Source organism: Notolabrus celidotus, chromosome 7, assembly GCF_009762535.1.
Source record: "Notolabrus celidotus isolate fNotCel1 chromosome 7, fNotCel1.pri, whole genome shotgun sequence".
In the NCBI taxonomy this organism is placed as follows: Eukaryota; Metazoa; Chordata; class Actinopteri; order Labriformes; family Labridae; genus Notolabrus; species Notolabrus celidotus.
The window spans coordinates 37,840,821-37,868,262 of NC_048278.1; the positions used below are offsets into that span (position 1 = coordinate 37,840,821).

At 41.5% G+C, this 27,442-nt stretch overlaps 1 protein-coding gene across 7 annotated transcripts; it reads left to right on the top strand.

Moving 5' to 3' along the window:
- Positions 1-355: 355 nt before the first annotated feature.
- LOC117815711 (butyrophilin-like protein 10) lies at positions 356-25,603 on the top strand. 7 transcript variants are annotated; one of them, XM_034687587.1, is made up of 6 exons: positions 356-540; positions 5,245-5,580; positions 5,709-5,768; positions 7,203-7,310; positions 24,302-24,416; positions 25,542-25,590. In XM_034687587.1, exons 1-5 carry the CDS (start codon positions 483-485, stop codon positions 24,412-24,414), a joined length of 675 nt encoding a protein of 224 aa, XP_034543478.1. In that variant the 5' UTR covers positions 356-482; the 3' UTR covers positions 24,415-24,416; positions 25,542-25,590. The 7 variants fall into 7 exon arrangements, with proteins under 7 accessions (XP_034543478.1, XP_034543479.1, XP_034543481.1 ...); XM_034687589.1 differs by lacking the exons at positions 356-540; positions 5,245-5,580; positions 5,709-5,768; positions 7,203-7,310 and adding exons at positions 19,426-19,552; positions 22,104-22,448; positions 23,479-23,511; positions 23,652-23,756; XM_034687584.1 differs by lacking the exons at positions 356-540; positions 5,245-5,580; positions 5,709-5,768; positions 7,203-7,310 and adding exons at positions 19,963-20,491; positions 22,104-22,448; positions 23,479-23,511; positions 23,652-23,756 and having other exon boundaries at positions 24,302-24,418; positions 25,557-25,603.
- Positions 25,604-27,442: the final 1,839 nt, after the last annotated feature.

A 27,442-nucleotide genomic window follows, 5' to 3' on the forward strand; every position in this document is an offset into this window, starting at 1 on the left:
TAATTACTCCTGACTGTTAACTACCTAATGATGATATTACTGTGGGTGTGAAGAACATATTTACCTCTCTACGGTCCTCTCTCAGCCAGAGATACACCAGCCGACGGAGGCGTTTCTCCTCTTCTTCCAGCATAAAATTAAAAATAAATAAATAAAGGTAACAGCTCTGGCTCCATAAATTATCTTCTTTTCTTTCTTTCTTTCTTTCTTTCTTTCTTTCTTTCTTTCTTTCTTTCTTTCTTTCTGTCTTCCTGTCTCTCTCTCTTTCTCTCTCTTTCGTGGGCCTGGACGGCAGAAACCTTGACGTAAAGGTGAGGGCGTAAACAATTGGTGACGCAACCCGGCCCGTCTCATTTCACAACAGTTAATGTGGCCCTCGAACGTGAATTGAGACACAGGCACAGTCGTGTCAGTCTGACAGCCTGACACTGTCTGTGACAGATTCATTCATCTACAGAGGAACGCTCTCATTTTAAGATATCATGGCCTCAACAAAGCTCACTGTGCTCGCCACACTGAGTTTTATCCTGATTGTTGTTGGTAAGTTTGTTTAACTTTAACTTCCTCTGAACTTTGTTAAAGGATACATCTTTATCAGCCGGTTTGTTGTTCACATGTTCAGTCCTTGTTTGTGCTGAGGCAGAGTGGCCATTTAAATTAGCAGCTTAATGTCATGATTTAGTAAAGTATTAGGATAGGCACGCATCCATTGCTGCTCGCTCCTTCGTGTGTTTACTATGGGGCGCCGTTTGTAAAGTTGTGCACACCGAAACTAACAGCAACATTTCTCCACATTTAGCTCCAAAACTTCATAAAAACGTAGAGTGATTTTTTAAAAGTCACTTTTTTATCACATTTAGAGGAATATTTGTGATCTTCCTCACATTTAATTTTGTTGTGAAAAATATATTAAGTTGAAATAATTGTTAAATCCAAATGCTAAATATAAATCTAAATGTTAAATGTAAATCTAAATATTAAATCTAAATCTAAATGTTAAATCTAAATCTAAATGTTAAATGTAAATCTAAATATTAAATCTAAATCTAAATGTTAAATCTAAATCTAAATGTTAAATCTAAATCTAAATGCTAAATCTAAATCTAAATGTTAAATATATATCTAAATGCTAAATCTAAATCTAAATGTTAAATGTTAAATCTAAATGTTGCTCTGCGATCCTAAATATTTAGCTGATATGCAAATTCACACTGCAGCCCAGCGGAAATACCAAAATAAAAGCTTCAGAAAGAGATACAGACTTAGCAATAGCAACTTAGCTTGTTCGTACCATAGACTGGGTTAGTCCTGTCTCTGAGCGTTGTGAAATCCCTTTATAGCCTCCAAAACGGCCTATCCACCATTTTTATGGTGGGCAGTCCGGCTAGTAACCCGTAGGAGTCATACTGACAGACTATGGTTGGGATATATGTATCGCTTTATGAAGCTTTTATTTTGGTACTTCCGCCGGGCGGCAGTGTGACTTTGTATTGGGCGCTGTTAGTACCAAAATAAAAGCTTAAAAAATTGATACATATATCCTAACCATAGTCTGTCAGTACTGACTCTTACGGGTTACTAGCCGGACTGCCCGCTGTAAAAATGCCGCATAGGCAGTTTTGGAGGCTATAAAGGGATTTCACAACGCTCAGAGACAGAACTAACCCAGTCTATGGTACGAACAAGCTAAGTTGCTATTGCTAAGTCTGTATCTCTTTCTGAAGCTTTTATTTTGGTATTTCCGCTGGGCTGCAGTGTGAATTTGCATATCAGCTAAATATTTAGGATCGCAGAGCAACATTTAGATTTAATATTTAACATTTAGATTTAGATTTAGCATTTAGATTTATATTTAACATTTAGATTTATATTTAGCATTTAGATTTAGATTTAACATTTAGATTTAGATTTAATATTTAGATTTAGATTTAACATTTAGATTTAGATTTAACATTTAGATTTAGATTTAATATTTAGATTTACATTTAACATTTAGATTTATATTTAGCATTTGGATTTAACAATTATTTCAACTTAATATATTTTTCACAACAAAATGAAATGTGAAGAAGATCACAAATATTCCTCTAAATGTGATAAAAAAGTGACTTTTAAAAAATCACTCTACGTTTTTATGACGTTTTGGAGCTAAATGTGGAGAAATGTTGCTGTTAGTTTCGGTGTGCACAACTTTACAAACGGCGCCCCGTAGTTTACGGGTAGTTAACGTTGCTGTATATCACGATTCACGGGAGAGCTCTCTGTGCACATTAAGATAACTCACAGTATTGCTCTCTCTCTCTCTGTCTGGACTTTAAAACACTTTAAAAAAGTTCTAACGAGGTTAAAGATGAAGGATGCTGAGGCACAGGAGGGAGAGAGAGAGAGTGGTAGAGAGAGAGGGAGAGAGAGAGGGAGAGAGAGTGGTAGAGAGAGAGGGAGAGAGAGAGAGAGAGAGAGAGAGAGGGAGAGTGAGAGGGAGAGTGGTAGAGAGAGAGGTAGAGAGAGAGTGGTAGAGAGAGAGAGAGAGAGAGGGAGAGAGTGGTAGAGAGAGAGGGAGAGAGAGAGGGAGAGAGAGTGGTAGAGAGAGAGGGAGAGAGAGAGGGAGAGAGAGTGGTAGAGAGAGAGGGAGAGAGAGAGGGAGAGAGAGAGAGAGGGAGAGGGAGAGGGAGAGTGGTAGAGAGAGAGAGAGAGAGAGTGGTAGAGAGAGAGAGAGAGAGAGAGAGAGAGAGTGGTAGAGAGAGAGGGAGAGAGAGGGAGAGAGAGAGAGAGAGAGAGAGAGGGGGAGAGAGGGGGAGAGTGAGAGGTAGAGAGAGAGAGGGAGAGAGAGTGGTAGAGAGAGAGGTAGAGAGAGAGAGAGAGGGAGAGAGAGGGAGAGTGAGAGGGAGAGTGGTAGAGAGAGAGAGAGAGGGAGAGAGAGTGGTAGAGAGAGAGGGAGAGAGAGAGAGAGAGAGAGAGAGAGAGAGGGAGAGAGAGAGGGAGAGTGAGAGGGAGAGTGGTAGAGAGAGAGAGAGAGAGAGAGGGAGAGAGAGAGAGAGTGGTAGAGAGAGTGGTAGAGAGAGTGGTAGAGAGAGAGAGAGAGAGAGAGAGAGAGAGAGAGAGAGAGAGAGAGGGAGAGAGAGGGAGAGAGAGAGGGAGAGTGAGAGGGAGAGTGGGAGAGAGAGAGAGAGAGGGAGAGAGAGAGAGAGAGAGAGTGGTAGAGAGAGAGAGAGAGGGAGAGAGAGAGTGGTAGAGAGAGAGAGAGAGAGAGCCTGCCAGCCACCTAGCCTTTGTCACACACCCTGGTCCTCCCATGAAAAGGCTGCTGCCCCACCCAAAGGAATGTTATACTACAAATCATAAACTAATTTATGAATCAGGCAAGGTGTTACTTTATGAATCAGGCAAGGTGTTACTTTATGAATCAGGCAAGGTGTGGAAACATTTGAACAGAGTAACTGGGGCAACAGTCTTTGTAGGGACTGAGTCAGGTTTCCGTTATCTATTTTATATCTTTCCCCCAAACACAGACACACCTCATATACTCATTCCACGTGTGTTGGTCAACAGTTCAAAGGTGTCTTTGTTTTTTATAAAGTCTGCAAAATAAAGGCACTGAATGTTGTTCAAAATAACTTTGCATATTGTTTTTTTCCACCAAAAAAAAAGATTGACAGCCAGGTTTGGCTTGGTGTTTATACTTGCAGTCACAGAATATGTACTGCATGATATATTAAGTGAACTATACAGTAGTCAGGTGTTGAGACTACACTGCTGTGATTAAGTGCTACAATAAAACTGACATGGCATTATTGTTGTCAAAATGAAGATGCATATGTAGAATTAAGTGTTAAAAATAACAGTTCTAGATGGTATCATACTTCTTTATTTGCCATCAGTTTAACGTGAGATACTTCATACTTTCTGAAATGGATGTCATTTCTGTCTTTATGATTCTTGTTATTATAACAGAAATCACATCATTTGAATGTCAAGCAGCAATATTCCAGGAGCTGTGCCTCATTGTAAGGGTGGGTGATTCTTAAAAGAGCCTTTTTAAATATGCTTGTGCACTACATCATCTCCTGCCATGGGACACATCATCCTACAGAGGAGGAGGAGGATGTTAAGGTCTTCCAAGCATGGATGGCTTTCTTTGCTGAGGTGTTGGCTGCAGGTTGTCCCAGGCCAGGCAGAGGCTCCACCTCACCTCACTGCTTGCCACAGTGAAGACCTCAATACACGAGCTGTTAACCAGGCTCCTGTATGAATCACCTGTGGTACCTGCAGCACAGGAAACATTCAGCCTGAGTGACTGATGGAGAAGACAGTTTGTATTGTACCCAGTATCTGTTGGGTTGGTAGTGATATATGATATTACACCAACACAGTAGTGGATTATAAACTTACAAAAATTACACTGTTTGAATATAATTATGCATAACTTTCACTTTTGTTTATATTTCATCCTAAATGTGAGTATTGATAAGGCTGCTACAATATAAACAGACCCATCTTAATTTAATTTACTGTATAAAAAAAGAACATGGAAACAAGGGGAGGTTTATAATCATGTGGGCAGAAATAAAAAGCGTTAGTTCAGGATGACATACATACACAGTGAGAGCTTTTTCAGCATCACTGTGACAGAAACAATGTGTGTTTTAGGGCCCCTGTTGTGTTTTAGGGCCCCTGTTGTAAATTACGGTTTGACTCCCGGAGTGACCCGGTGTGACTCACCTGAGACAGGTAGACAGGCACGCCGCAGTCAGGATGGTCCCGAGCTCGTCAAGCTGGGACAACGTTAGCCTCAATAAGCCCTGGAAGCGTCTCTCCTCCGGCCTCCGGAGGAAGGCAGTGACGGTTGTGACAGCAAACATGACGGCGTTTGGATCTGCGGCGTCTTTGAGACTTCCACGATAGATTAAACAGCAGCTAACGAGTTGCTTCAGTCATCCTGATGACAGCACTACAAGGCACAAACAAACGCTGCTGGTATCTAGGAGACAGACCCCTCCTCCCGCTCTTGTCGCTTCCGTGTTCAGAGGAGCGACTATTCGCTTCACAAAAAGGACAGATGCGAAGATATTCACGCAAGTTTGCGACGCCTCAGAATTATGACTGCCTGCCTGCAGCCCTGACTCGCCCCCCCCAAACTACTAATACGACTCTGAACTGTTGAGCATCAGAAAGTGTGTACATTTAGAACAGATGGTTCTCCCCTCAGGTCTGCCTCATGTTGTGTTTGTGTTTGTGTTTCTACAGGAGCCTCTCTGGTCACCTGTCAGAGTCAGCCGGTGAGGGCTGTGGAAGGTGATGACGTCACTCTGAAGGTGGATTTTGGTACCCCAATCAACTTGACGGTGGGAAGAGTGGATGTGAAGAGGGATGATCTGAATAACGTCCACTCCTTTCGATATAGACAGGACTACCTTACTCAACAGAGTCCTCAATATAAAAACAGAACAACTTTCATCACTGACCACGCGAGCAAAGGTGAAGTGGGCGTAGTCCTCTCCAACGTAACGCAGAATGACACTGGACGGTACAGCTTCTATGTCCCAGCAAAGAAAGCTCATCGTTTCATCAACCTCACTGTCGGTGAGTCTGCTGTGTTTCATACTTTACATCTCTGCTCCTGTTTTAAACCCAGTGTTACTGCAGCTGATCAGGAGCTCGGCTGCTTCATTGTTGTTGTTTGTGATTCTAATTTAACATTTGTGTTTCAGGGGAGAAATCCAGCCCAACTGAACCTCCAGTGATCAACACGACTGAGCCCAACAATCCCGGTAAATGTCTTCTTCTTGTCTTTGATTGGAGGTCCGTCCCACTGAGATCAGAGATCTCTTTTAAAGTGTGAGAGCAGCACAAAGTTTCAACAGCAGATCAATCAGACTCATACAGTAGGACTAAAAAACCATGAGGGAAGCTAACAAAGACCCGAGCTCACAGAGAGTCTGAGATAGTGAGACAGATAGTAGTAGTTGTACGTATAATCATACTTAATTATACGTGCTAACGAACACCAGACATGAACACTGGCTTGGGCCGCTCACAGATAAAATCTGTTTGTCCTACATCTCCAGATAAATAAACCTGCTGATCAGTATCTGCATGCTGATTGGCTATAGCTGCAGGAATGACTCTCATAAGATCAGATCATTGAACTCTCTGGAATAGGAGAATGAAGCGAGTAGAGCGTTGAGCGCAACGCAAATTTGTGCAAATCATGGAATTCGCGCCGAATTCCATATAAACATAAACTATTTATGCAGAATTAAAACATTCCCTCCATAAGTAGTTGATGAGCCTTCAGTTTTTTTGGACTTCTTGAATAAATCATTTTAAATACTTTTGAGAAATCAAATATCAAAGTTTTCGTCTCCACTCTATACTTCTGCGTCGAATTCTGCGCACGTAGCTGACGTTCACTTCCTCCAAAATGTAACAAGCCCTGTGATTGGTCCACTCATCGTCCGTGTGTTTCATCTCCTCCTCTCTGTTCTTCATGTAATCATGTCTGTATGATAAACAGCAACATGTATCAGCTGTAGATTAACAGAACACGCTCTGAATCTCTGTGGAAAAGGAAACAGAGATCGTAGTGGGGCCGGGAAACAGGCGACCGAACTATCAGAGAGAGCACACTGAAAGTGTTTCAGAACTGCTGCACGACACGGACACACCGACGCACAAGAAGTGTGAACCAGCCTTAAACCCCAGTTTATACAGGATGCGCTGCGTCTCTCTAGTCAGTGCTCATGTTCACACAAGGAGCGCTGCGGCGCATCTCGGCTCTCTCAGGAGCGTCCCCCCACGCCACTCTGCATCAATCTGCACAGAAAAGTTTGACCTGGACAGGAAGTGAGGCACGAGGATCACATGCAACATCCGCTCAATATCAAAATAAATCATCATATATGGACTCACGACCGTTTAAAGAATAGATCAGAGATTCTGCAGTGAATGAAGTGATATCTGTCTCTGTTGTCTTTGTTTTATATTTCATTTCAAGAGTACCTGAAGATTTGTGTGTTTTATTTGAAACAGCTGCCAAGACTGAAGATCCAGTGAAGGGTGTCGATAAGTTCTTCTTCTTCTCCTGTTAAAAACGTGTCTTTGATAAAGTGAAGGAACACGAGACGGAGGACAAACACGTTAGAGCTGCATCACCTCTGAGCTTGACGTCCTCTTCAGTTCATCTCTGTCTGCTTTCCTTTCAGGTGCTCGTGCACTCAATGCCGGGAAAATTGCTGGTATTGTCCTCGTTGTGATCCTTCTTCTTGTTGCTGCTGGTGTCTTAATTTACTGTTGGATATCAGGACGATTCAGTAAGTCACAAAGTCCCCTCACTAATTAAAATAACATTGAAGGTAATCATGATCTAACTGACCTGATGAAGCTGTTTCCTGGTGATGATTCACCTCCTCACTTGGTGTGCCTGTGGCTCCCCCTGCTGGCTCAACTGTGGCATAACCACGATGTTTCAAAATGAAGCAGCTTGGTTTCTATAAATGAGATTTTCTGAGTTTGATTCTCACAAATGTGTGATTTCAATCTCAGTAAATGACTCCTCTCCTCCAGCTGTGTTTCTTTAAGAACATGAGTTTTGCATAATTAAAGGCACAGCTGATTTGAATTGACAGTAGTTGAACACTGTAGCTGTTGATGAAGTTAGGTTGAGTCAGCATTTCTAATACGGTGATAATCTGCTGTCTCTCCGAGGCCGTCACCAGGTGAACGGAACAGATGATTGGTGTTCATGTTCAGTACATCATTTGGTGGGAGGGGCTTAGCAGAGGGAGGGGGCAGGTTTTTCCATCAGATAGTTCAGTCTGCTTACTGTCACTTTAATTCAGTGTCTGTTGTCTTACAGAGAACTGTGGAGGGAGTGGGTGGACCAAGACCTTAAGATGGAACCCACTTCAACAACAGGAGGGAAAGGAGTCGTACAAAATGGCCCGAGAGAGAGCGTGAACCTGATCCATGAGGACAAACAACAGCCACCACACGAGGCAGGGCAAAGCACACGCCTCATGGCAGAGAAAGTTTAATAACTGAATACTTCATCCTCTTAGCACAGGCTGCCTTTAACAGAGACTCTTTACCTCCATCCAAACCCTCAGGGATCAAACTCTAGCTCTTTTAAATGAGCTTTTATAACTTGTTTTATTTATGGTGAAATAAGCTATTTTAAGTCTGACATGTTACTGATGGGCAGCACTTTGCACATCACTGAGTGTGCTCTCATCTATTAATGAATGAAGGTTTACTGATGTCTGAAGTATTCCAGTTTTTAAAGTTTTATTAACTTAAGGGAATCTGTTTCATTCTTCTTTTTTTATTGTGATTTATTTTAAGTTAATATATTTTTGTATTGTTTTCTGATCACGCTGCTCTGAGTCGTCTGTAATGCTTGAGAAGTGACTGAGGCTGTTTTCAAACCGCCTACTATCCTAGCAGTACGGACTGATTTGGTCTAAATTCAGTATGTAGCATGTGAACAAGAGCAAAATCTGCAGTATGCCAAAACTCCTCTGATGTCGTACTGATTCAGGAACACTTCCCAGTATGCATCGGACCAGTCTGCCTCACGTACTGTTTCCCACAATGCACTGCACACTTCCTCACTTTTTAAACCGAGTGGATGCTAAAGAAGCAGTTTCTCTATCAGCTTGGTCGTTGTTTACTTCCACATTCTGAAACCAGAAATCCAGCTACGCCTGACCCAGCATCCTGCAGACCAGATCCAACAGAACAGACAGACTACAGACTAAATTCATACGCAGAATGTAGCAGACGGTTTCAAAACAGCCTCAGTTTCACACTACTTTTCTCAATGCATTGATGGAAACAATGACTTGAAAAATGTATGTGCAATCTATTTTGTGTAAAGCACTTTGAATGCCAGCCCTGACTGTGGATCAGCGGTCTGTTTCTTTCTTCCCTACATTGACTTCCAGTTAGGTTTAGGGTTCATTTTAAGGTTTTGTATATGCGTATAGAGCTCTGTGTGGTCAGTCTCCTGAATATATCGCCGACCTGCTCCACCCCTACCTCACCAGTAGGTCACTCAGGTCTTCTGATCAGGGCTTGCTGGTTGTCCCTCGAGCTCGTCTAAGGACCAAAGGTGACCGTGCTTTTGAAGTGGTGGCACCAACATGGTGAAACGCTCTTCCTGTAAATATTCCATCCAGGGGGAGGAAGTGGAGAGGGTGGACTCATACAAGTACCTAGGGGTCCAAATAAACAATAAACTGGACTGGTCCACCAACACTGATGCCATCTTATTCCTATTCTGCCTTGTACAAAGAGAGCACAGTTTACTAAAGTCAAATTCCTTGTGTGTTCAAGCATACTTGGCGAATAAAGCTGATTCTGATTCTGATTCTGATTCTGATCTACAGGAAGGGACAGAGCAGACTATTCTTCCTGAGGAGACTCAGGTCCTTCAGTGTCTGCAGCAGGCTCCTGAAGACCTTCTATCAGTCTGTGGTGGCCAGTGCTCTCTTCTTTGCTGTGGCGTGCTGGGGTGGAGGTATCAAGACGGGTGAGGCCAGCAAGCTCAACAAGCTGGTAAAGAAGGCCCGCTCTGTGGTTGGACTAGAACTGGACAGTCTGGAGTCAGTGGCTGAGAGGAGGTTGATGGACAAACTGAGAGCCAACCTGGATATAACCCCTCTCCTCCTCTCCATGATGAGCTGTGGCTGATGGGGAGCTCGTTCAGTCAACGCATCATCCCACCACGGTGCAAGACTGAACGCTTCAGGCGCTCCTTTGTGCCCACCGCCATCAGACTGTTGAACAGTAATGGAGGCCACAGACTGCACCATGCTGACCACTGACCCCCCCCCCCCCCATGAACAGATCCATAACATCCCTGCTCTGTCTGTCACACTCCATCATCCCATCCTGAACTCTCTCTTGACTGCTGCTGGTATTATAATGTATAATATACTGTATTATATAATTATCTTGCTACATTATATTATGTTAAATTACATTACTATTCTAACTACAACCCATGGTCATATTACACACAAATATTCTTCTATTTATTGCTTAATTTGTCATTAGCAACCATAATCACACCATGTCAACCTGTCACTACTGAAACATTTTTAATACTGCCTGTAATTACTGCTATTTAATTTAAATTCCATTTGTAACATTGTATATATCTAAATTGTATTCTAGCTTTATTTATCTATTTTATTTAACTTATTTTTATTTAATTTATTTTTATGTTATGTTATTTTGTTTTTATTTTTTGTTTTATTTTTTATTTTTATTTTGTACTTATCTTTTTATTTATTTTTTTATCTTATTTTGTACTTATTGAAACTTCTTTCTTGATTGTACTTATGTCTGGTTTGCTGTAACAACTGAATTTCCCCCCCGGGGATCAATAAAGTAATATCAATCAATCAATCAATCAATATTCGTTCAGCTGTCTCTGTTGTCGCCTTTAAAAAACTCTTAAAGACACATTTATTTAAACATGCCTTTGTAGCACCTGTAAAAATATGTTTTTGTATATTAACCTTCCTTTAGAGGTGTTCCGGGCACGTCCAACTGGGAGAAGGCCCCGAGGTAGACCCAGAACGCGGTGGAGGGATTGTATCTCCCGCCTGGTCTGGGATCACCCCAGGATTCCCCAGGAGGAGCTGGAAAGTGTGGCTGTGGAGAGGGATGTCTGGGTCAATTTGCTTGGACTGCCATTCCCGCGACCCGACCCTGGATAAGCGGAAGACAATGGATGGATGTACTTTATATTTATACTCAGTAATCTTTATGTACTGTAATGAAAATCAGTGTTCTGTGTTTTAGGGTTAGGGTTAGTGACCAGTTAGGTTGTACTGGGCTGTCCAGTAGGTTGCAGCATATGTAGTCTAGATGGTCTAACATTTTGGGGGCTCGTCTATGGAGAGAATATTGTGTCTTTAATATGCAATCAAAAATAATGGATTTGAGAACAAAAAACAATTTTGCAAACAAAATTATGATTTGAAAAATATGAAATAATGCTATGAATAAAGGAAATATATTTGTGATTAAAAATGTATCTTTATAAATCCACTCTTTTTTTGTTACAAACAAAATTATTATTCTCACTAACCACAGATTTGTTTGCGTTTCCAGTTTTTGCGTTTGCGTTTCCAGTTTTTGCGTTTGCGTTTCCAGTTTTTGCGTTTGCGTTTCTACATAACTGTCATGGGCGGGACCTCCCCTGAGAGATGCAAGAAGCCTCCTGATTGGTCAGTCTCACTCAGAGAGACGGAGTGACAACTTCCGCCCCAACAAGTTGTTGCCGCTGTTATCGCCCTACTGGTTTCTACCGTTTCTACGCTAACTGGTTTCCGTGATCCAGCTGTGTTGTATTTACTTACAGACAGGCGCTGTGTTCTGCTTCAGACACAAGATTCGCCACACATTTACAAACATATTAACAGAAGTTCTCGGGTCTCATCTCACATCTACTGCAGCAACAATGGTCGGATCAGTGAGCAGTGCATCACAGCTACCCACGAAAGTCATTAAATATGTAAAAAATAAAGTATTTTCAAACTTAAACGGAGTTGGATTCGTTCCCACGAGAGCAAAATGTGATTAAGTCAAGAGACCGCTACCTAAGCTCGTGAGCCACGAAGCTCACTTTGATTCAGTGATTCTGACAGGTATCAATCAACTACGTCATCATCCAGGTCACAGCCAGGGAACATGTTAGTCTGTGTTCACCTGAAACAACTGGTTTCCTTGAGTTCATATCAGGAAATACTGGACCATGTTTAGCGAAAGTTTCCTCCAAACTACGGCCTCATTAACCTCTGAACTGCAGCACACTACTACACCTCACTCTGTGACAGGTAAATACTTTATAACGGTGACCATCTAACCCACAGAACTCGGTTAAAGTACACCTTTAGACGGTTTACGTGGAGCCGTGGGAACACAGTGCAGGAGGAGTTTTCAAGTCGTGTCTCAGTTAGAGTTTACTGCAGGAAGAATAACTCGGGTGAAGGAATCACAAGATCACAGACATCTACAAAAATACAGCTAAGAAAAGACAAAGGACAGTGTTGCTCCGCAATGTATTTTATAATCACTGTTTAAAACATTATTGAACTCCACGCCAGGTAACACTTTACCTGATGTTCGTCACTTTTTGCCTTTGTGAATATGTGTAGGTCTGAAGTGTGCTGTAAGGCAGCAGCTAATAAAGCATCTCTACCTACAAACACCTTACTAAATATATTGAGGTATTTCCTCACACAGACACAGAGTAATCTGTTGTTTTAGACGAGCACAGACCAAAATGTTACCCCACGTGAGCGTGTATAATATTTCAGTGACAGAACTGTATTATCTCAGTAGAGTTCGTGGCATAGTGGTTGTGTTTGTGGAATGAGACTTTTGGCCTCGTGAATTTTGTTCGCGTAAGATCGAGTCTGTGTTTTTGTTCGTCTTTGCATATATTTTTGTAGATGTCTGTGATCCTATGATTCCTTCACCGGAGTTATTCTTCCTGTAGTAGACTCTAACTGAGACACGACTTGAAAACTCCTCCTGCACTGTGTTCCCACGGCTCCACGTAAACCGTCTAAAGGTGTACTTTAACCGAGTTCTGTGGGTTAGATGGTCACCGTTATAAAGTATTTACCTGTCACAGAGTGAGGTGTAGTAGTGTGCTGCAGTTCAGAGGTTAATAAGGCCGTAGTTTGGAGGAAACTTTCGCTAAACATGGTCCAGTATTTCCTGATATGAACTCAAGGAAACCAGTTGTTTCAGGTGAACACAGACTAACATGTTCCCTGGCTGTGACCTGGATGATGACGTAGTTGATTGATACCTGTCAGAATCACTGAATCAAAGTGAGCTTCGTGGCTCACGAGCTTATGTAGCGGTCTCTTGACATAATCACATATTGCTCTCGTGGGAACGAATCCAACTCCGTTTAAGTTTGAAAATACTTTATTTTTACATATTTAATGACTTTCGTGGGTAGCTGTGATGCACTGCTCACTGATCCGACCATTGTTGCTGCAGTAGATGTGAGATGAGACCCAAGAACTTCTGTTAATATGTTTGTAAATGTGTGGCGAATCTTGTGTCTGAAGCAGAACACAGCGCCTGTCTGTAAGTAAATACAACACAGCTGGATCGAGAAACAGGTACGTTTTGCGTAACATATCTGTCTATTTTCTGTCTTATTGGTGCTTTTAAGGTTACACTTGTCGTTCGTTCTTCCAGTGTTTTTTTCCCCTAACCGTTGTAGACGGCGGTATCAGACATTAACACCTAACACGCTGTGTGCTCGTCATAAGTGACTGACTTTATTACCGCCCGGCTCATAATAACAGTTACCTCAGTAAACTGCTTCCTGATGCTGCTTTCTGGTACCAGCGACAGTGATAAATAAAACATGATCAAACCCTAAGGGTTGAAGATCAGTGAAAATATGGCCCCTTTTATGCTTTTAGTTTCTCTTTACTTAACTTAAAGGAGGAATGACCCTCAACAATCCACACACACGCCTCCTGATTTGTTCTGATAGTATATCTAATGAAAAAGTTCGTTTATTTATTTATAAACAGGCCGATAACTATGAAATTGGGATAACTGTCACTAAAGCCGGGCGGTAATAAAGTCAGTCACTTATGACGAGCACACAGCGTGTTAGGTGTTAATGTCTGATACCGCCGTCTAAAACGGTTAGGGGAAAAAAACACTGGAAGAACGAACGACAAGTGTAACCTTAAAAGCACCAATAAGACAGAAAATAGACAGGTATGTTACGCAAAACGTACCTGTTTCTCGATGTTGATATGTCTCCCTTCGCGGCAACAGCTTGTTGGGGCGGAAGTTGTCACACCGTCTCTCTGAGTGAGACTGACCAATCAGGAGGCTTCTTGCATCTCTCAGGGGAGGTCCCGCCCATGACAGTTATGTAGAAACGCAAATGCAAAAACTGGAAACGCAAAAACTGGAAACGCAAACGCAAAAACTGGAAACGCAAACGCAAAAACTGGAAACGCAAACAAATCTGTGGTTCGTGAGAATAATAATTTTGTTTGTAACAAAAAAAGAGTGGATTTATAAGGATACATTTTTAATCACAAATATATTTCCTTTATTCATAGCATTATTTCATATTTTTCAAATCATAATTTTGTTTGCAAAATTGTTTTTTGTTCTCAAATCCATTATTTTTGATTGCATATTAAAGACACAATATTATCTCCATACTCGTCCGGGATTATTATTCACAGCAAAGGACTCTGAACTCCGGGAGAAACAAGGTCACGTCGCGTCTGTGTGGGAAAGCTAACGACAGCAGGCTAACAAAGCTAATGGTTAGCAACAGGTAGCTGTTGAAGTTTTAGATCACTGACCTGTTAGAAGATCCAACAACGCCCAAGCTTCAGACTTGGATTGAAACCGTCCTGCAGGTTTCCAGGACCAGCAAAACACTGGGGGTCGAATAACTGAACTGAACGACCTGTGTCTGGACTTTTTGGGTCCTTGTTCTGATGAGTTCATGTTTTAGACCTTAATGAACTGATGTCTCTGTAAATAAGGCTTCAGCAGGACTAAAGTCTGTAGACCAGATACTGAAACCCAGAGCAGAAATGTAGGATGTGTGTGAGCAGTCCATCTACCACTGAAGGTACAGCTCTTTGTTATTGTTCTGGAAAGACCTCTTTATCACTGTATGTGCCTGACCGATCAGAGCAAGAGTACCCTACTGCAGGCAAGATGGCGCCGCCACAACATCCACACCGGAAGTCCATACCGGAAGTCCATACCGGAAGTTACAAAGCTAAAAACGTTGCAATAACACCCACACCGGAAGTCAATACCGAAAGTTACAAAAATAAAAGCCTTGAAAAACAGGAACGTGAACGCAAAATAAAAGCCTTCAAAAACACGTAGGTTTACGCGTAATTCTATGAACTTTTTTGCACTTACATTTTAATCGTATCAGTATTATTGACTAGTTGATTGACTCCAAAAGTGTATAGGCTGTTGAGAATTTACTGTTTTGAGAAGTTACTTAGAAGCCTGCACGAATCACTAAGTTATAGTGTTAACGTCTCAGCCATGCACAGCCTTTTGTTCCGAGTGTGTGTTGAAATACTTAAAGCTGATTATGATGCTGCCGTGATGACATCTGCATATGCCTCTCTTGTTTTGTCTGGGTCATATGTTATTTTATGTTGTGTTAGCCTGACTGTACCTCAGTACAGTTTGCTGTAGTGTTTGTTCCAAATGACCTTGCATGCTGTCTGCCTATGTGATCACATGTATAGATTAATGAATGAATGAAATACAGATCCAGAGTAGATCCACAGTCACGAGAGAAGAGCAGAATGTTATCTATGGTGCAGGGGCGAGTGGAGGAGGAAAATGTAGAGGTGTGTGGTGACTGTTTCTTTTTTAACATAATTTGTAACACGTTACAATGACACAGTGACAGGGGTGTTCATTAACCACAAGAACAAACGGAGGGAATGGTTTCTCCTTCTATTTTGAGACATTAGATGGGCGTAAACACTCTGAGCTTGTCAAACAGTTTTATTCAGATTGAATGCTTGATGCATGTACACCAATGTCTTAACAAGATCACTTTATTTGGCGTCCATGAAAACATTGAAGTTGGAACCTTCAATTAGAATGACTAGAAAAACTGCAAATGTATACATAGCTACTGTTTCTTTCCATCCAACCCCTACTTGAAATGTAGAATTATACTTTATTTTATGTTCTTTTAATGTTATATGTATGATGTCTTAACCCTTTTGTATTGATAATGTTGTACTTGAAAAAGAACAATGCACTTTTGCTATTACAAACTCCAAATCAACATAAAATATTAAGACTAAAATATTTCAACTTGAGGCACCACTGTCAGCCACTGATGATAGATGTACAGTACACATTTCTGGGGAGCCTCTGTTGTTTTTGTGGTGAATATAGATCTCTGTGTACAGCTTGAGTGTATTTTCCCTCTTACTTACAGTCTTTTCCTTCTCATCCCCTCCCCCCACACACACTAACACTCTACATTATTCTGTTCTTCATACACAGCGGGATCTCTCTCACTCACTCTCTCTATCACAATTAGCTTTCTGCTAATTGATTTAGCAGCGACAGACTAATGCAATCAATACGCTACACGAAGAAGAAACTTCCAGTTCGAAGCATCCGGCATTGGGTAGAGAGGGGGTTAAAGAATCACTTCCGGTATGGACTTCCGGTATGGACTTCCGGTATGGACTTCCGGTATGGACTTCCGGTGTGGACTTCCGGTGTGGACTTCCGGTGTGGACTTCCGGTGTGGATGTTGTGGCGGCGCCATCTTGCCTGCAGTAGGGTGCCTCTCGATCAGAGTGACCAAAGGAATGAATGTGACTTCACTGTAATATGAAGCTTCTATTTATGTGTTTATTTATTTTTGTATTTATGTAAATCAAATGAAAATATATTGATTACAAAACTATGATTTCTGTTTTCTTTGGTTCTTTGTGGGACATGTAAGAGGTAACGGTTCAGAGTAAAGACCTTCAGACTGTCCACCTCTTTAAAGAAGAGTATTTGAAGCCAAGTGACTTGTTGAATAACAGCAAGGGGGCATTATTTGGTATAATCTAACCTCATGAAGTCAAATAAAACTCTTAAAACCTACAGTTTACTTTAACTCAGATTCAGCCACACTCGATGCTGTGAAAATATGACAATTCCCCACTTTAGGCATGAGACACGCATCTCATGGAGTGGAAGTAGACTAACTTTACCACGAGGTAGGCGGCCTAATATTTAAAAATATTGGCGTGTAAGCTTCTAGCTTACCTAACCTTTGATACTGAGTAATTTATGAAAGTAATTTATGAAACTTTTATAAAAAACGCTAGTAACCCGTAGGAGTCATACTGACAGACTATGGTTGGGATATATGTATCGCTTTATGAAGCTTTTATTTTGGTACTTCCGCCGGGCGGCAGTGTGAATTTGTATTGGGCGCTGTTGGTACCAAAATAAAAGCTTCATAAAGTGATACAGATATCCTAACTATAGTCTGTCAGTATGACTCTTACGGGTTACTAGCCGGACTACCCGCTGTAAAAATGCTGCATATGCCGTGTTGGAGGATATAAAGGGATTTCTCAGCGCTCAACCAGTCTATGGTACGAACAAGCTAAGTTGCTATTGCTAAGTCTGTACTCTTTCTGAAGCTTTTATTTTGGTATTTCCGCTAGGCGGTAGTGTGAATTTGCATATCAGCTAAATATTTGAGAGGCACCCAAGCGGCAAACTCCGGTCTCAAACGATGAAGCCAATGCGGAAGTGATATAAACTGCAATACATCGAAAATCCTCTTGAGGCTGGCTGCAGAAACACCGGAAACCACATAGATATGAATGGGAAAAAGACGATCTTTGCAGCATTAATAAACATGTTTACAGCCTGGTTCAAAAAACGGCTTAGCCCTACAACGCTAATCTCTCTAATGGCATACACTGTACGGGGGGTGAATTTTTTTCTAACGTGATGGTTAAGAAGATATTAAGATTACGAGTTTTGCCCAAATAAGGACATGACTGACGTGACTCCCGGCCGGGAACACACAGTCATTGGCTAAGAGACTCACACTACGTCACACTCTGCCTAGTTGAGTTCCGCATTACCAATATGGCTGCCGCCGTCGATTTGCTTCAAAACAGCTCTCAGGAACAGATGGGTGACGTCACGGATACTACGTCCATATTTTTTACAGTCTATGGAGGCACCCTACTGCAGGCAAGATGGCGCCGCCACAACATCCACACCGGAAGTCCATACCGGAAGTCCATACCGGAAGTGATTCTTTAACCCCCTCTCTACCCAATGCCGGATGCTTCGAACTGGAAGTTTCTTCTTCGTGTAGCGTATTGATTGCATTAGTCTGTCGCTGCTAAATCAATTAGCAGAAAGCTAATTGTGATAGAGAGAGTGAGTGAGAGAGATCCCGCTGTGTATGAAGAACAGAATAATGTAGAGTGTTAGTGTGTGTGGGGGAGGGGATGAGAAGGAAAAGACTGTAAGTAAGAGGGAAAATACACTCAAGCTGTACACAGAGATCTATATTCACCACAAAAACAACAGAGGCTCCCCAGAAATGTGTACTGTACATCTATCATCAGTGGCTGACAGTGGTGCCTCAAGTTGAAATATTTTAGTCCTAATATTTTATGTTGATTTGGAGTTTGTAATAGCAAAAGTGCATTGTTCTTTTTCAAGTACAACATTATCAATACAAAAGGGTTAAGACATCATACATATAACATTAAAAGAACATAAAATAAAGTATAATTCACATTTCAAGTAGGGGTTGGATGGAAAGAAACAGTAGCTATGTATACATTTGCAGTTTTTCTAGTCATTCTAATTGAAGGTTCCAACTTCAATGTTTTCATGGACGCCAAATAAAGTGATCTTGTTAAGACATTGGTGTACATGCATCAAGCATTCAATCTGAATAAAACTGTTTGACAAGCTCAGAGTGTTTACGCCCATCTAATGTCTCAAAATAGAAGGAGAAACCATTCCCTCCGTTTGTTCTTGTGGTTAATGAACACCCCTGTCACTGTGTCATTGGAACGTGTTACAAATTATGTTAAAAAAGAAACAGTCACCACACACCTCTACATTTTCCTCCTCCACTCGCCCCTGCACCATAGATAACATTCTGCTCTTCTCTCGTGACTGTGGATCTACTCTGGATCTGTATTTAATTCATTCATTAATCTATACATGTGATCACATAGGCAGACAGCATGCAAGGTCATTTGGAACAAACACTACAGCAAACTGTACTGAGGTACAGTCAGGCTAACACAACATAAAATAACATATGACCCAGACAAAACAAGAGAGGCATATGCAGATGTCATCACGGCAGCATCATAATCAGCTTTAAGTATTTCAACACACACTCGGAACAAAAGGCTGTGCATGGCTGAGACGTTAACACTATAACTTAGTGATTCGTGCAGGCTTCTAAGTAACTTGAATTCTCAACAGCCTATACACTTTTGGAGTCAATCAACTAGTCAATAATACTGATACGATTAAAATGTAAGTGCAAAAAAGTTCATAGAATTACGCGTAAACCTACGTGTTTTTGAAGGCTTTTATTTTGCGTTCACGTTCCTGTTTTTCAAGGCTTTTATTTTTGTAACTTCCGGTATGTACTTCCGGTGTGGGTGTTATTGCAACGTTTTTAGCTTTGTAACTTCCGGTATGGACTTCCGGTATGGACTTCCGGTGTGGATGTTGTGGCGGCGCCATCTTGCCTGCAGTAGGGTACTCTTGGAGCAGTCACGTGGTACAGCCGGGCAGAGGCTTCATTTTCGAACCAAGCTCATACGCGCGCTTCGGCGCTTCGTCACTTCTTGTGACGTCACTACTGGATACTGGATTCCTATTGGCGGGGGGGAAAAGGTGCGGGAAAATGTTCTGATCGAGGATCACTGGAGGACTACTCTCAGGCTATCCTCTCACCATGTGGACCATTAAAAACGCTCCTAACCAGGTAAAAACCTCTCATAAAACCTCGTTTTTTGTTGAAAGTAAGGGGTTGATTTATTATGAATGTACATATGTGTTTTTTTTAAATAATTTTACAATTCAGTGAGGAATTCTTTTAGGGAATCATATATTTGAAGTGATCTTGGTCCTTTCATTATTTTCAATGATTTGTAGGTACTTTTGTAATTCATTTTTAAAACAAAAAAGAAATTCGGGGGGAGATTTCATAGTTCTGTTTTTAGAGGAACAGAATTATGTTACAGCAGACTTCATCACTTTATTCTTTAATATCAAACTGAAAGCTATGTCATTTGTTGAAAAGGAAATTGGAATGGATTTAATTTGTACTTTTATACATTCATGGTTATCAAGTCCAGAAGGTTTTCACAGTTTGGCACATAGACTGTAAATAAAACATTTGGCTTGGCATGAGAAGAAAACATGGTCGACTTCACTTCAAATTCAAAGTGTGCACAGAGTAATTCTTTAGAAGGATACATATTGATAAATTTTGATACATATTGTTCATCATTTTAAAGTGTGGATCTTTTGCTTTGGCTGGTATAGGGAATGTGAGATACATCGTTCTTAACGTGGCCGGTGGTCACAAATAGCTCTTGTTCTTAAATGTTGAATAACTTTTGAACCGCTGATCAGGAAGCTTTAAAAACTCAGATACCGGACATGGTCAGCTTTCCACAGCGGCTGCGTGATGACCGTGATGACGCCATCACATTTAGCAACGTTGATTCGTCAGGCTTAGTCGAGTCCAGTCCGAGAATGTAATCCGATCCCTCTGGCGCGGAACTTAGAAGCAAGAGTATTTTTTTACAGTCTATGAGAGTGAAAGGCAGAGTCCACGAAGAGGAGCTTGATCTTCTATTAGTTATGGGTTTCAAAGAGTTTCTGATCCTCTTCCTGGGGATGTCTACGAGTGTTGTTGGTAAGTGTTCACCGATGAATAGTGTTTGTCGCTCGTGTGTGTAATTTGTGGTTATTACCTCGGTACAGGTACAGGTACAAGTAAAGATAAATCAGATAAATACAGGGTTCCCACGCGTCCTGGAAAAACTGGAAATTGGGAGAAAAAGTAAATTGTCCTGGAAAATGATTCCAACATGACTGCATGCGATCTAACAAGGTTAAAAAAACACATCCCCATTCAACATTGGTGGCCATTTTTGTCTTTCAGATCTATTTAGGTCATTAATGCACTGATCCTCTGATTATTATTATTATTTATCTATTTCAGTAAAGCAGCTTCCAGAGTCCTTTACTGGCTCTTTTGTTTTTTACTTGGCTCATTATATACTTTTTGAGAAAAGAGGAAGCTGAGATAGTTGGCCATCATTGTTACTTGGTTGCACTAATAAAGTGCTGTACATCTGTAGTTGTATTATTCTGTAATCAATTTTCCTTAATTTTTAAGCATGTAAGAGATGAGTTCATGGATAGCCATAGACTGCACGTCTTCAATGTAGACTTCCACTGAGAGGAACATATTAGACTATTTAGGAACTAAATTAGGAACTCAATTTGGACTGTCATACCAGCTTGATCATCACTGAAAATGTTCTGGAAAATGATCTCTGGAAAAGAGTGGGAACCCTGTAAATACCCGTAAAATATGATATAATAATATAGAATAAAATAAGGATTATGCTAAAACAATGGTAATAATTCAGTCTAGGGCTAAAATGAAATGACTCCAAGTTAAAAGCCAGATTAAAAAGGTAAGTCTTGAGTTTTTGTTTTTGAGTGCCTATTAAAAGTGCTGTCTAAATCTTTTCCAATATAATGGTAGGGTAAACACTTGTAAAGGATGAAATCATTTTTTAACTGTTTAGCCGTTAAAACTTTACAACAGCATGGCTCTGTAGTAGAAGAGTCCAGGTGCTGAACTGGCCTGCCTGCAGCCCTGACTCGTCCCCCATTGAAAACATTTGGAGAGTCATGAAACTACAAATACGACAAAGGAGACTCTGAACTGTTGAGCAGCTGAACGTGTGAATGGTGGTTCTCCCCTGAAGTCTGCCTCATGCAAGCGGCAAACTCCGGTCTCAAACGATGAAGCCAATGCGGAAGTGATATAAACTGCAGTACATCGAAAATCCTCTTGAGGCTGGCTGCAGAAACACCAGAAACCACATAGATATGAATGGGGAAAAAGACGATCTTTGCAGCATTAATAAACATGTTTTCAGCCTGGTTCAAAAAACGGCTTGGCCCTATGAAGCTAATCTCTCTATCGGCACACACTGTACGGGGGGTGAATTTTTTTCTACCGTGACGGTTCAGAAGATATTAAGATTATGAGTTTTGCCCAAATAAGGACATGACTGACGTGACTCCCGGTCGGGAACACACAGCCATTGGCTAAGAGACTCACACTATGTCACACTCTGCCTGGTTGAGTTCCGCATTACCAATATGGCTGCCGCCGTCGATTTGCTTCAAAACAGCTCTCAGGAACAGATGGGTGACGTCACGGATACTACGTCCATATTTTATACAGTCTATGGCCTCATGGTGTGTTTGTGTTTTTGTTTCTACAGGAGCCTCTCAGGTCACCTGTCCGAATCAAACAATGGCAGCTGTGGAAGGTGATAATAACGTCACTCTGACAATGGAAGTGGATCCTTCAGTGGACTTGATGAAGGGAAGAGTGGATGTGAAGAGGGATGATCTGAAGAACGTGACAGTCCACTCTTTTCGACATGGACGGGACCATTTGGATATACAGAGTCCTCAATATAAAAACAGAACGACTTTCTTCTGTTACCTCAAGGGCAAACGAGTCGTGGGCGTGATCCTCTCCAACGTAACACTGAATGACGGTGGACTGTACAGCTTCTATGTCCCAGGACTTGGAGCTCCTTGTACCATCAACCTCACTGTCGGTAAGCGTGCTTTGATTGGTCCACTCATGGTCCGTGTATTTCATCTCCTCCTCTCTCTTCTTCATGTAATCATGTCTGTATGATAAACAGCAACATGTATCAGCTGTAGATTAACAGAACACGCTCTGAATCTCTGTGGAAAAGGAAACAGAGATCGTAGCGGGGCCGGAAGCAGGTGGCCGGCTATCAGAGAGACCACACTGCCCTCAGGGGTTTCAGGGGGACACAGTGGTCACCTGCAGTGACAGGCGCTCTCAGTCAGCTCACGGCACTCTTTGATGACGAGGATTTGATCCAAACTTACTAAATGTGTCTGATGTTTCACCAAACTGGATTAAATCAAGCTGTAGACGCCGAACATCAAATATTAAACAGACGTCCCCCGGTTGTGTCTTTGTCACTAACACACACCGGGGGGTAAAAATCCTCAATGAAGAGAAGACTAGTTCATAAAGCACACCTGCTGCAGGTAGAGACCAAGCTAACACTGCGCCCCTCAAATAATAACTCTGCCATGCGATACAGAGAGCAGAGGAGCATAATGACATCCTGTCATGTAAATAAGATAAATAATATAAGGATATTTAGTCTGTTTAATAAAAAGAACAAGTTTAAGATCTGATCTATAAGAGAGGTAACCCTGAATTACTTATGCTGTGATCTGGCGCTATATAGAAACATAGCGCCCCCTGTTTAATGGTGGGGGAAACACTGCGATAAGTTCCATTCTAGTCAGTGCTCATGTTCACACAAGGAGCGCTGCAGCGCGTCTCGGCTCTCTCAGGAGCGTCCCCCCACGCCACTCTGCATCAATCTGCACAGAAAAGTTCGACCTGGACAGGAAGTGAGGCACGAGGATCACATGCAACATCCGCTCAATATCAAAATAAATCATCATATATGGACTCACGACCGTTTAAAGAATAGATCAGAGATTCTGCAGTGAATGAAGTGATATCTGTCTCTGTTGTCTTTGTTTTATATTTCATTTCAAGAGTACCTGAAGATTTGTGTGTTTTATTTGAAACAGCTGCCAAGACTGAAGGTCCAGCGAAGGATGCCGGTAAGTTCTTCTTCTTCTCCTGTTAAAAACTTGTCTTTGATAAAGTGAAGGAACACGAGACGGAGGACAAACACGTTAGAGCTGCATCACCTCTGAGCTTGACGTCCTCTTCAGTTCATCTCTGTCTGCTTTCCTTTCAGGTGATCCTGAAAACTTCCCTCCCTGGGCAATTGCTCTTGTCTGTGTGATCCCTCTTCTTGTTGCTGCTGGTGTCTTACTTTGCTGTTGGAGATCAGGACGATTCAGTAAGTCCCAAAGTCCCCTCAGAAGTTAAAATAACATTGAAGGTAATCATGATCTAACTGACCTGATGAAGCGGTTTCCTGGTGATGATTCACCTCCTCACTTGGTGTGCCTGTGGCGCCCCCTGCTGGCTCAACTGTGGCATAACCACGATGTTTCAAAATGAAGCAGCTTGGTTTCTATAAATGTGATTTTCTGAGTTTGATTCTCACAAATGTGTGATTTCAATCTCAGTAAATGACTCCTCTCCTCCAGCTGTGTTTCTTTAAGAACATGAGTTTTGCATAATTAAAGGCACAGCTGATTTGAATTGACAGTAGTTGAACACTGTAGCTGTTGATGAAGTTAGGTTGAGTCAGCATTTCTAATACGGTGATAATCTGCTGTCTCTCCGAGGCCGTCACCAGGTGAACGGAACAGATGATTGGTGTTCATGTTCAGTACATCATTTGGTGGGAGGGGCTTAGCAGAGGGAGGGGGCAGGTTTTTCCATCAGATAGTTCAGTCTGCTTACTGTCACTTTAATTCAGTGTCTGTTGTCTTACAGAGAACTGTGGAGGGAGTGGGGCGGACCAAGACATTGAGATGGAACCCACTTCAACAACAGGAGGGGAAGGAGTCGTACAAAATGGTTATGCTCCAGTCAGTGCTCAGGATTGAAGGTATTCTAGTTAATTCATATTTATCTAGAATATGATGATATAACAGAGGAGCCCCGTCCCTATGATACCACATGTTTGAAAAATAAGGTTTAATACAGGATTTTATTTGGACAAACGCAGGATCTCCATTAGCATCACTGAGTGCAATGCATGATGGGAAGTCATGCTTGAGAAGTGACTGAGGCTGTTTTCAAACCGCCTACTATCCTAGCAGTACGGACTGATTTGGTCTAAATTCAGTATGCAGCATGTAAACAAGAGCAAAATCTGCAGTATGCCAAAACTCCTCTGATGTCGTACTGATTCAGGAACACTTCACAGTATGCATCGGACCAGTCTGCCTCACGTACTGTCCCACAATGCACAGTGCATTTTTTTCTTATTTTTTGAAGGGGGAACTCAGTTTTTAGGTGCTGTGTAAATTATTAAATTCCATATAAACCACTTCCTCACTTTTTAAACCATGAGTGGATGCTAAAGAAGCAGTTTCTCTATCAGCTTGGTCGTTGTTTACTTCCACATTCTGAAACCAGAAATCCAGCTACGCCTGACCCAACATTCTGCAGACCAGATCCAACAGAACAGACAGACTACAGACTAAATTCAAACGCAGAATGTAGCAGACCGTTTCAAAACAGCCTCAGTTTCACACTACTTTTCTCAATGCATTGATGGAAACAATGACTTGAAAAATGTATGTGCAATCTATTTTGTGTAAAGCACTTTGAATGCCAGCCCTGACTGTGGATCAGCGGTCTGTTTCTTTCTTCCCTACATTGACTTCCAGTTAGGTTTAGGGTTCATTTTAAGGTTTTGTATATGCGTATAGAGCTCTGTGTGGTCAGTCTCCTGAATATATCGCCGACCTGCTCCACCCCTACCTCACCAGTAGGTCACTCAGGTCTTCTGATCAGGGCTTGCTGGTTGTCCCTCGAGCTCGTCTAAGGACCAAAGGTGACCGTGCTTTTGAAGTGGTGGCACCAACATGGTGAAACGCTCTTCCTGTAAATATTCGTTCAGCTGTCTCTGTTGTCGCCTTTAAAAAAACTCTTAAAGACACATTTATTTAAACATGCCTTTGTAGCACCTGTAAAAATATGTTTTTGTATATTAACCTTCCTTTAAAGGTGTTCCGGGCACGTCCAACTGGGAGAAGGCCCCGAGGTAGACCCAGAACGCGGTGGAGGGATTGTATCTCCCGCCTGGTCTGGGATCACCCCAGGATTCCCCAGGAGGAGCTGGAAAGTGTGGCTGTGGAGAGGGATGTCTGGGTCAATTTGCTTGGACTGCCATTCCCGCGACCCGACCCTGGATAAGCGGAAGACAATGGATGGATGTACTTTATATTTATACTCAGTAATCTTTATGTACTGTAATGAAAATCAGTGTTCTGTGTTTTAGGGTTAGGGTTAGTGACCAGTTAGGTTGTACTGGGCTGTCCAGTAGGTTGCAGCATATGTAGTCTAGATGGTGTAACAATTTGGGGGCTCGTCCGGGATTATTATTCACAGCAAAGGACTCTGAACTCCGGGAGAAACACGGTAAACGTCGCGTCTGTGTGGGAAAGCTAACGACAGCAGGCTAACAAAGCTAATGGTTAGCAACAGGTAGCTGTTGAAGTTTTAGATCACTGACCTGTTAGAAGATCCAACAACGCCCAAGCTTCAGACTTGGATTGAAACCGTCCTGCAGGTTTCCAGGACCAGCAAAACACTGGGGGCCGAATAACTGAACTGAACGACCTGTGTCTGGGCTTTTTGGGTCCTTGTTCTGATGACTTCATGTTTTAGACCTTAATGAACTGATGTCTCTGTAAATAAGGCTTCAGCAGGACTAAAGTCTGTAGACCAGATACTGAAACCCAGAGCAGAAATGTAGGATGTGTGTGAGCACATCCTATCTCTTTATCACTGTATGTGCCTGACCGATCAAAGTGACCAAAGGAATGAATGTGACTTCACTGTAATATGAAGCTTCTATTTATGTGTTTATTTATTTTTGTATTTATGTAAATCAAATGGAAATATATTGATTACAAAACTATGATTTCTGTTTTCTTTGGTTGTTTGTGGGACATGTAAGAGGTAACGGTTCAGAGTAAAGACCTTCAGACTGTCCACCTCTTTAAAGAAGAGTATTTGAAGCCAAGTGACTTGTTGAATAACAGCAAGGGGGCATTATTTGGTATAATCTAACCTCATGAAGTCAAATAAAACTCTAAAAACCTACAGTTTACTTTAACTCAGATTCAGCCACACTCGATGCTGTGAAAATATGACAATTCCCCACTTTAGGCATGAGACACGCATCTCATGGAGTGGAAGTAGACTAACTTTACCACGAGGTAGGCGGCCTAATATTCAAAAATATTGGCGTGTAAGCTTCTAGCTTACCTAACCTTTGATGCTGAGTAATTTATGAAAGTAATTTATGAAACTTTTATAAAAACGCTAGTAACCCGTAGGAGTCATACTGACAGACTATAGTTAGGATATCTGTATCGCTTTATGAAGCTTTTATTTTGGTACTTCCGCCGGGCGGCAGTGTGAATTTGTATTGGGCGCTGTTAGTACCAAAATAAAAGCTTCATAAAGTGATACAGATATCCTAACTATAGTCTGTCAGTATGACTCTTACGGGTTACTAGCCGGACTACCCGCTGTAAAAATGCTGCATAGGCTGTTTTTGAGGATATAAAGGGATTTCTCAGAGACAGGACTAACCCAGTCTATGGTACGAACAAGCTAAGTTGCTATTGCTAAGTCTGTAGCTCTTTCTGAAGCTTTTATTTTGGTATTTCCGCTAGGCGGTAGTGTGAATTTGCATATCAGCTAAATATTTAGGATCGGAGAGCAACATTTAGATTTAACATTTAACATTTAGATTTAGATTTAGATTTAGATTTGGATTTAGATTTAGCATTTAGATTTAGATTTAGATTTAGATTTACATTTAACATTTATATTTATATTTAGCATTTGGATTTAACAATTATTTCAACTTAATATATTTTTCACAACAAAATG

Excerpts from the sequence above, each read along its gene's own strand:
- LOC117815711 (XM_034687586.1), top strand. The coding sequence starts at position 20,386 with ATGAGAGTGAAAGGCAGAGTCCACGAAGAGGAGCTTGATCTTCTATTA. Across the intron at positions 22,449-23,478 it reads TACCATCAACCTCACTGTCG|CTGCCAAGACTGAAGGTCCA; the intron begins GTAAGCGTGCTT and ends TATTTGAAACAG. Across the intron at positions 23,757-24,301 it reads TTGGAGATCAGGACGATTCA|AGAACTGTGGAGGGAGTGGG; the intron begins GTAAGTCCCAAA and ends GTTGTCTTACAG.